The sequence below is a fragment of the Salvelinus alpinus genome, chromosome 30, assembly GCF_045679555.1.
Source record: "Salvelinus alpinus chromosome 30, SLU_Salpinus.1, whole genome shotgun sequence".
Classification (NCBI taxonomy): domain Eukaryota; kingdom Metazoa; phylum Chordata; class Actinopteri; order Salmoniformes; family Salmonidae; genus Salvelinus; species Salvelinus alpinus.
Window position 1 is genome coordinate 15889800 of NC_092115.1, and position 10108 is coordinate 15899907.

Below are 10108 nucleotides of genomic sequence, written 5' to 3' on the forward strand. Positions count from 1 at the left end.
CATTATGTCACTTTAGCGCGCTAAGATTGGCCCAAAATGACGTTTGTTTCCGGTCTGATTTAAATAAGGGGCCGAACCAGTCCATATTGCCATGGAGACTTTAGGTAAACTGCAAACAGTGCGGTGCATTGTGGTTTGATGTCATAAAATAGAACGCCCAGGGTCGCCAAAAGAAACTGGGCGGGGAAGGAACTAGGGAGGGGCACAGACGGTTTCTTCAGCTATCTTGACTAGTCCAGTCTTTAGAGGAACTTAGACAATGTTCCCACGCCAACTTGACAGCTGTATGTGAATGAACACACTATAAACTTTAATTTACCAGCCCCAAACCTGTGTGTGTCATTGTGTCAGTCTATTCTTCATTGCAAGTGATCTATTTTGGTTCCAATTCCAAACATTCTCACAGCTCTGTTCAGTTTAGGATATATGATGACAAAGAAGTAGACTAAGATACATTTGGGATACATTGTAGCAAGTCAAGGCACATAAAAACATGGGCTCAGGAATCATAGGTATGCAGTCAGTCACTGAATGGAAACATTTGACCTCATAAATTGCTGACATTAGTCGTTTAATACTGTGTCTTCCGATCCAAACACATTTCTAATAGAGATTGCACAGCTTGGTGCAAATAAACTAAGAGGTGGTTTATTGGGGAAGTAATTACCGGTATGTTTTAACATAAATGAGGAAGGAGATACTGCAGAGGGATAAGGAAACCATGTTGTTTTTTTAGAAGCCAATGTTTGACAAAGAACTCAACTCAAAATTCTTAGAATGGTTAGTAGCCTATACACTGAGTACAAAACACCCATTCTTTCCATGACCAGGTGAATTGAGGAAAGCTATGATCCCTTACTGGTGTCACTTGTTAAATCCACTTCAGTCAGTGTAGATGAAGGAGAGGAGACAGGATAAAGAAGTATTTTTAGGCCTTGAGACAATTGAGATATGGATTGTGTATGTGTGCCATTCACAGGGTGATTTAAGTGCATTTGCATGGGGTATAGAGGTTGGTGCCAAGTCCACCGGTTTGAGTGTGTCAAGAACTGCAACGCTGCTTGGTTTTCCAGTGTGTATCAAGAACTGTCCACCATCGAAAGAACATCCAGCCAGCTTGACACAGCTGTGAGTAGCATTGGAGTCAACATAGGCCAGCATCCCTGTGGAAAGCTTTTGACACCTTGTAGAATTGAGGATGTTCTGAGGGCCAAAGGGAGTGCAACTCAATATGGGGCGATTAGGCCTGGCTCGCAGTCGGCGTTCCAAATCATCCCAAAGGTGTTCGATGGGGTTGAGGCCAGGGCTCTGTGCATGCCAGTCAAGTTCTCGCTTTGTGCATGGGGGCATTGTCAGGCTGAAACAGGAAAGGGCCTTCCCCAAACTGTTGCCTCAAAGTTGGAAGCACAGAATCGTCCAGAACATCATTGTATGCTGTAGCGTTAAGATTTCACGTCTAGCCCGAACCATAAAAATCAACCCCAGACCATTATTCTTCCTCCACCAAACTTTATAGTTAGCACTTTGCATTTGGATAGGTAGCGTTCTCCTGGCATCCACCAAACACAGATTCGTCCATCACGCTGCCAGATGGTGAAGCGTGATTCATCATTCCAGAGATTGCGTTTCCACTGCTCCAGAGTCCAATGGCGGCGAGCTTTACACCACTCCAGCCGACTCTTGGTGATCTTAGGCTTGTGTGCAGCTATTCGGTCATGGAAACCCATTTCATGAAGCTCCCGACGAACAGTTATTGTGCTGATGTTGCTTCCAGAGGCAGTTTGGAACTCGGTAGTGAGTGTGGCAACCGAGGAAAGATGATTTTTACGTGTTACACGCTTCAGTACTCGGTGGTCCCGTTCTGTGAGCTTGTGTGGCCTACCACTTTGTGGCTGAGCCGTTGTTGCTCCTAGTCATTTCCACTTCATAATATCAGCACTTACAGTTAACCTGGGCAGCTCTAGCAGTGCAGAAATGTAATGAACTGACTTGTTGGAAAGGTGGCATCCTATGACCGTGCCACACCGAAAGTCACTGAGCTCTTCAGTAAGGCCATTTTACTGCCAGTGTTTGTCTATGGAGATTGCATGGCTGGGTGCTCGATTTTATACAACTGTCAGCAACAGGTGTGGCTGAAATCGCCGAATCCACTAATTTGAAGAGGTGTCCACATACTTTGTATATATAGGGTATCTGCCCAGAAATATCAAACATCTGCTGGTTAAGGCATGAGAGATCTACCACCTCGGAACAGAAAGACCCAAACGGTGATGGCTGTCTGCTATTGCTATGAATAGCCCAGCACAGTGGGTGATACTAGGCAGCCATAATAGCCAATAACCCCCCGTAGGAAGGGAAGATGTACTGTCTGCATCAACACCACAGAATAGCAAAGGCATCATTTGTTTCCATGGCAACGTTGACATAGGCTGTGACGCAAGAGCAGGTCAATGATTGGGGGAAGGGGATTGAGGTTGTTGAAGACTGCAGTGCAGGATGCAAGGGTGGTGGATCGCACTGTGTGTGTGTTTATAGGTGGGCGTCAATATTCAGATATACATCTTCCAGCATTTTGTATATGGTGAATTAAATAGCCTTTGATGGTTTGTTCAGGGAAAATCAGATTTTGTAGAATAGAATGAATTCAAAATACATATGGTTAGGATGTCATCAATTGAAAGATGTTCCATTAGTGAAGTCCTCTCCCTTTGATGTCTATTTTTTTGGAATAGATTGCACCTTCCTTAACAGCACATTGAAAACAAAACCCAACCAAAAGCTTCCTATTTTGACAGAAACTGCGTTTTATTTTCCATCCATATTCAGCATGGCATTTAGAATCAGGCATTCAGAAGGCAGTGGCTAGAACGTATGAGTCATGTTCTGAAACAAGGGTGTGGACTGAATACAAACCATAAGTTGTTGTGGTGAACAGATATCAAAATGGGAGTGCCTTTCTGAAAACATAAACACCAACCCAGATGGTTTTAAGTCTGAACATAAGAATTGAAAGGCCAAATAAACAGAAATGTATTTATTAAAATGTACCATATTATGGCTTTGGAAAGCCTTTAAAAATGTATCAATATGTACTTCAAGGTCTCAATAGAGAAGAAGACACCGATTGAACGCTACTAGTGGGCACCGCTAACTAGCTAGCCATTTCACATCGGTTACACTCACCCCTCTTTGACCTCCACCTTTTCAGCAGAAATCCCAGCAGCTGGGGAAACCAGAGAGGAAGAGGCGAAGAGAAAGGATTTACTCCGCCCAAAATCTGTCCTCATGAGATAAGCCATTTTTTGTATGGAGGTCTATGAGAGAGTGTCAAATTACATGAGGCTTATTTGATCTAATAGAAGTTTAGCAACTGTGGGCCTCCTGAGTGGCGCAGAGGTCTAAGTCACTGCGTCGTGGTGCTTGAGGTGTCACTATAGACCCGGGTTCAATCCTGGGCTGTGTCAGCACAGAATTGCCCCAGCATTGTCTGGGTTAGGGGAGGGTTTGGGTGTGGAGGCTTTACTTGGCTCATCACACTTTTGTGTCAGGCTGACTTTGGTTGTCAGTTGAACAGTGTTTCCTTTCGACACATTGGTGAGGCTGGCTTCCGGGTTAAGCAGGCAGGTGTTAAGGAGTGTGTTTTGGAGGTCGCATGACTCGAACCCGTAGGGGAGTTGCAGCGATGAGACAGGATCGCAATTGGGGAGAAAAAGGGAGTAAAGAAACAAAATAAGTTTAGTAATGTTTAGGCTGTTACAAATGTACTGATATAAGTGGATGCATGTGGCATTGTGACAACTTTGAGAAAAATTACTTAGTTGTGCCTGTTGTTCACATGCGTATCTGCCCTCTCATTGGCTAGAATGGTCCCACTTGATCTCGCCTGCCTTTAATCATAGAGCCCCACAGTGGAGGGGTCATAGTACCCATAAAACCTAGCGTTCAAACAGGGAAATGGTTCCAGTCGTTTTTCCACCATTAATTTTTCCCAAAGGGGATTTTAGAAACACTTAAAATAAGGGCTACGTTTCGTGTAGGCTTACCCTGGCGTGACATTTTGATAACGATGTAAATCTCTCGGAAAAGGTTACTTTTATCAATATATTCGGCTTTATTTACTCCTAGATTCAAAAATGCTAATTAGCACCAAAGTAGCAAAACTACAAATCCCTGTCATCTCTAGCTGATACCTTCGCTAACAGTTATTGTGTCAATTTAAAACTTACACTAGACAGTTCACAGAATTGTCCATTTAAAGAAATGTAGCCAATTTATTAATTACTACATTTAGCTAACATTAGATAGTTAATCCAGAGATTCTTACCTTTGCCTCGATTGGCAGTCTCGTCCAGATCATTATGGCATTTGTAGTTCTTTATGATAGCCACATTAGCAGCTAATTAGCATTTCATTATAGGGGGGTAAATACAGACGAATATATTGATAAAAGTCACCTTGTCCTAGAGAACTGTACATGGTTATCAAAATTTCACGCCAGGGAAAGCCTACACGAAACGCAGCCCTTATTTTAAGTGCCTCTAAAATCCCCTATGGGGGAAAATGAATGGTGGACAAATTATTGGAACCATTTCCGTTTGACCGCTAGGCTTTATGGGTATTATGACTCATATTGTGGACTATTGAGGACATGTATTTCCACTGTTAGAGTGGTTACTGGGCTATCTTTTCAATATAATAGATCATCTTTGGCAGAGCCCAACTAATTTATCCTGATCAACAGCATCAATATAAGTATTTGCTTCCATCCCTCAACCTGGCCTCGAACCAGGAACCCTCGAAACACACAGATATCGGTCACCCACGAAGCATAGCTACCTATCATTCCACAAAAGCCACGGCCCGTACCGAATTAAGGAAAACTACTTCAGTCTTAGTGTGAGTGACGTCGCCGATTAAACGCTACTAGCGTGCACCGCTAACTAGCTAGACATTTTACATCGGTTATATTATGTAATTTCAACAAAAGGTTAAGCCAAATTGGTCAAATAAATGAGCTCATGCGCTGAGCATGAATTCCATTGCAGTAGGTGGCGATAGGTGGCTGGATGTTGAGGTATAGAGTAGTGTTGTCAACAGCGTAGAAGGACTGGAAGAAACCGAGAACCCTCGCTCGAGCTCTTGCAAAAATAATGAATAGATAGCGGAAGAGAATCGAGGAGGAATTCTCAACTCATCAGGGTTGAAAAATAGTAGATTAACGTTACATTCTTGCAGAATTTACTATAACTCACAAATAATGGCGACTAAAAGGACGGTAATAGTGACAGGTAAGTGATTTATGTAGCCTATACTGTCTTATAGTTTGCTGTCAGTTCTCTATAAACTTTTGATTAAAATGAGTTGCCTAAACTATTAAAGATTGGAATTACTTGTATATTGTGTCATCTTGAAAACGACATTGTTCCTCAACTACTATACAACTACTGACCGTCTACTGTACAGTATTGTGCATCTTCATCTTACATTCACAAATCCTGTCTGTCAGGTTGAAATGTATGAATTGTAATGTTAAGGCAGACCAACCTATTACAGACAGATCAAGTCAGAGGCGATAATGTAGCCATTTATGGATCGTTGTAGCCATTCAGCCATTTATGGGTACATGTTTGCCTTGTCGTGATATTATTGTGATACTATTGTGAATGATGCTGGCTAAATTCGTGCTGACAAGAAGCATATTCTTACCCTACTCTTCTCCCCCGATATAACTTAAATGGAAATTGTAGTATAGTGTCATCTCATCTATAAAACCCATGCACTCATTGGCATATATTGTGTTACAATTGATTATACATGTCAGCTGTTGTAATAGATAATACTTAACTTGAGATGACCGTTAGACTTTCGAACTAAGATTATTCTGACTTTCATTTAGATAGGGGTAGAGTGATAAGCAGCTATAAAAAAAATAACAATGTAATGTGGCATTGGTGTATACTGGTGTTACTAGGCGATGACTTAAAAGGCTATCAATATCATCTATCCTTTTTTAGGGTTTGAACCTTTTGGCGATCACACCGTGAATGCTAGCTGGATGCAGTGCAGGTAAGTGAGTTTGTTGCGTGTTCTGTATGGTGCATTATTAAGAGATCTATTCTTATTGGCAACACCTTACATTGATTTCCACATGAGTAGTAACACAAAATTGTATCACATTACATGACATTTAAGAATAATTACTTCATTGCATAGTAGGGCCTAATGGATATAAGTGTTTCATGTTAATACACAAGTGGAAAAAGGAATGATCTGCTTTAGCACTTCTGTCATAACAGCAAATGCTTAATGACTTAACAATGAATAAGTAATCACTTTTCACTATTTAACAATGTATGAATGCAATGTTGTTACCATAGTAATTAGTGTTATCACAAATGTAAAAGCAACTGATTTTTACAACCTTGAGGCACAACAAATGCCTCAAAAGGAACAATAAAGCTTTATCGAATTAAATAGGGTTTGTGGTTCCTTACACACTTCCTGTTTCCTCTGTGTACAGGAACTGGAGCGGTTGGGCTTGGGTCAGAGTGTGGACCTATATGTCTGTGAGGTGCCAGTGGAGTACCAGGCAGTTCAGAGTCTACTGCCATCTCTATGGAAACAGCATCAGCCACAGGTAGCTACAGGAAACCACAGCAAATGTCAAGTGTTGTTCCTCACAATATATTTTTTTACTGCATGGTAAAAGGCATTAGTAATAGTGTTCGACAGGTGCACCCTTACTACAGACACCTAGGCTACAGTTTGAAATATAATGACATGATGTAGAGTCTCTATTGGTATAACTAATTTAACAGTGGCTACATTTAACACACATTCTCTTCTCTGTGGGTCAACAGTTGGTGGTCCATGTCGGGGTCTCTGGGATAGCCACCACAGTCACCCTGGAGAAATGTGGCCACAACCATGGCTACAAGCGGGTGGACAACTGCAGCTTCTGTCCAGACTCTCAGTGTTGCATGGACGGTGGTCCTGACTGCATCAATTCAGTCATAGACATGGACCTGGTCTGCAAGAGGGTCAACTCCTCAAGGCTTGGCGTGGCAGTGGCAGTATCAAAGGATGCAGGCCGGTGAGTGCTGTGCTCGACTCTACTCTCATTCAACCAGTCACATGCCACTATTTATGATCTCATACTTTTTTCAATGAAACTACATTAAAGGGAAAGTTCACCCAAATTACAAATGAATCCTATCTATGATCTTTAATTGTAGCATACTTTCTAGGTATTGATAAGATGTTATATAATAATGTGGGTGGTCTGTCCCTTTGTAATCTGAAGTTGCCACTTCAGAAATTCCATTTACCTAAATGGCAAATCCATTGATTCTGATAAAAGCTAATGTCTTCTGTTGTCTCTAACCCTAACTTAACCTTTGATCCGGTCAGATACCTGTGTGACTACACCTACTACACGTCGCTGTATCTGGGGAAGGGCAGGTCAGCGTTTGTGCACGTTCCTCCACTAGAGAAGCCCTACAGTGCCCAGGACCTAGGCAGAGCCTTGCAGGCCATAGTGGGGGAGATGCTGGAGCTTGTGGGTCAATCTGAGGATGATGACCATGACCACCACCACTGCAGCCACCATCAGCATGCTCACTAAAGAATTACTTCCGGTGATCTCTGTCCTCAACTCACTGCTCCTGTCCCCAATGGACAGATAAATCACTTAAAGCTGGAATCCTTATTGAAACAATAGCAAAGTGGTGACCCCGCCTCTGTTTTGGTAAAAACCTGAGGGATGGGCCTGAAGTAATGTAACCACTCTCAAATTTATAGACAGAGCTATATTCACGGACTGACCATCCATGATATCAAAATTATAGTTTTAACCATGTTTTGAGGCTATACAGTGTGTGTGTTTACATTTACTTTGCTTACAAACATTGGAGTACAAGCTTATATTTTGGGTTCTGATGGGGTATGAAAGTTGAACTAAGCACATGAGACATTCATACTTTATATTCGTCAAGAATCAATGGTTATATAGCACAAGTCCAAAAATGGATGTAGCATCTAAGGATTCTAGCTTTAAGGACAGATAAAACTGATACCCCACTAAGCAGTAGCTAAAGAGAGGGCTATCAGCTCTCCGCCTGAACTAGAGAAAGGGAGAGTATATGAATGAGAATAGGCATAGCAATGGATGTATCCATCAGAGGAGGCTGGTGGGAGGAGCTATAAGGGGACAGGCTCATTTTAATGGTTGGAATGGAATCAATTGAATGGTACCAAACACATCAAACACTTGGAAACAGCGTGTTTGACTCCGTTCCATTGATTCCATTCCAGCCATTACAATGAGCCTATCCTCCTATGGCTCCTCACACCAGCCTCCTCTGGTACACACGTATATTATATCAATGGCTCTGGTTATTGTTATTGTTATTTGACTGTATTTCACAAAGAAACTGTTATTTTTTATTTTATTTCATCTTTATTTAACAAGGCAAGTCGGTTAAGAACAAATTCTTATTTACAATGACAGCCTACCAAATGGCCTCCTGCGGAGATGGGGATGGGATTAAAAATAAAATACAAATTTAGGACAAAACACACATCACGACAAGAGAGACAACACAACGCTACATAAAGAGAGGCCTAAAACAACAACATAGCATAGCAGCAACACAAGTACACACTGTAATGGTCCAATAAATGATGCTGTAGATGAGAGAACCATTGGCTACGTTTTAAACTCATAAAAGACACACCCTAGTCCACTTATTCTCACTTTATGCTATGCCCTTGGAGTAATCCCTGCGGCCGTCGGTCCAAATGATTAGCCAAAGCAAGGGAAGTTCGCAACGTAAGTTCCTCAGCCCTCGTTTTTGATAGTTTGCGAGTGTACAATTATGTTCACTTCGGGGCTTGAAACGCCCCATAATTCAATTCGCGTCTCGTAAAAGTAATTATGTTTTTGTTTGGTTAGCTTTTGGAAATTGTATAAATAAAACATTTTCCTTCTTCAGAAGTTCCAGCTAGGCAGGCTAACGTTAGTTAGCTGATTAATTTGCTAGCTATCATACAGTAAGCGTATAATACTATTTAATATAGGTCGACATGCAATCATAATTGACTGTAGCTCATATAAAGCACCCACAAGCTACCGGTGGCTGAAAACACAATATTCGCGTGACGAATTTCCGGGCAAGGGCAGTCCATTTAAAATTCCTTCCTCCCTTGCCCCTTGCCCTACAAGCGTAAACTCGTCAGACGTCATGGTACGTCATCAGAAGTTTGAGGGGAGAGGGTGTGTCTTTTAAGTGTTTGGAATGCAGCCATCTTTGAATATTCAGTGTGCACTGATGTGTGCTTTTAAGCCACATCGTCCTGACAGCTGTATGACTGGCTGCTTCTTTCTCACTATTTTAAATAGTTCCCTTTTTAGTTCCTTATTCCCCTCACAAATCACTCTCGCTTTGACATAATGGTCAACGTAGCGTGCCATTTCTTGTATCATCTCTAGCCCCCCCCTTCATCATGTGTTTAATATTTGTTGTGAAATTGTACAATATCAGAATTTACATTTACATTTAAGTCATTTAGCAGACGCTCTTATCCAGAGCGACTTACAAGTTGGTGCATTCACCTTATGATGTCCAGTGGAACAACCACTTTACAATAGTGCATCTAACTCTAAGGGGGGGGGGGGGGGTTAGAAGGATTACTTTATCCTATCCTAGGTATTCCTTAAAGAGGTGGGGTTTCAGGTGTCTCCGGAAGGTGGTGATTGATTCCGCTGACCTGGCTAGCTATCAGAATATTGTATAGTGTACAATATAAGGACACAACAATATGTTTTCTTTGATTAATGTACTTCAACCATGTGTTATTATCTCAGGTAATTTATTGCATATACAATCAATATTTGCAATGTGATGAATAATGATATGGAAATGTTTATTTTGTCTTTGGTATCTGTATTCTCTACTTCAGAATATGGTCTAATGCTGTGATTAAACCACTTAAAGGGACATTTAAGCCAATAAGCTTAAGCCATACCAAGTAAAATAACTATTGGTAAACCTGTAGTATGTGCTCTTCTTCCTATGAATTCATAATTGACATCTATTGCAATTGGAAA

At 41.4% G+C, this 10108-nt stretch overlaps 1 protein-coding gene across 1 annotated transcript; it reads left to right on the forward strand.

The window, feature by feature from the left end:
* Positions 1–4595: 4595 nt before the first annotated feature.
* LOC139560297 (pyroglutamyl-peptidase 1-like) lies at positions 4596–10049 on the forward strand. The gene is made up of 5 exons (XM_071376945.1): positions 4596–5288; positions 6015–6056; positions 6510–6637; positions 6861–7093; positions 7411–10049. Exons 1-5 carry the CDS (start codon positions 5258–5260, stop codon positions 7622–7624), a joined length of 648 nt encoding a protein of 215 aa, XP_071233046.1. The 5' UTR covers positions 4596–5257; the 3' UTR covers positions 7625–10049.
* Positions 10050–10108: the final 59 nt, after the last annotated feature.

Bases quoted from the DNA above. Each gene is read 5' to 3' on its own strand.
- LOC139560297 (XM_071376945.1), top strand. From the start codon at position 5,258: ATGGCGACTAAAAGGACGGTAATAGTGACAG. The intron at 6,638-6,860 runs GTAGCTACAGGA...GTGGGTCAACAG, and splicing joins GGAAACAGCATCAGCCACAG to TTGGTGGTCCATGTCGGGGT. The intron at 7,094-7,410 runs GTGAGTGCTGTG...TGATCCGGTCAG, and splicing joins GTATCAAAGGATGCAGGCCG to ATACCTGTGTGACTACACCT.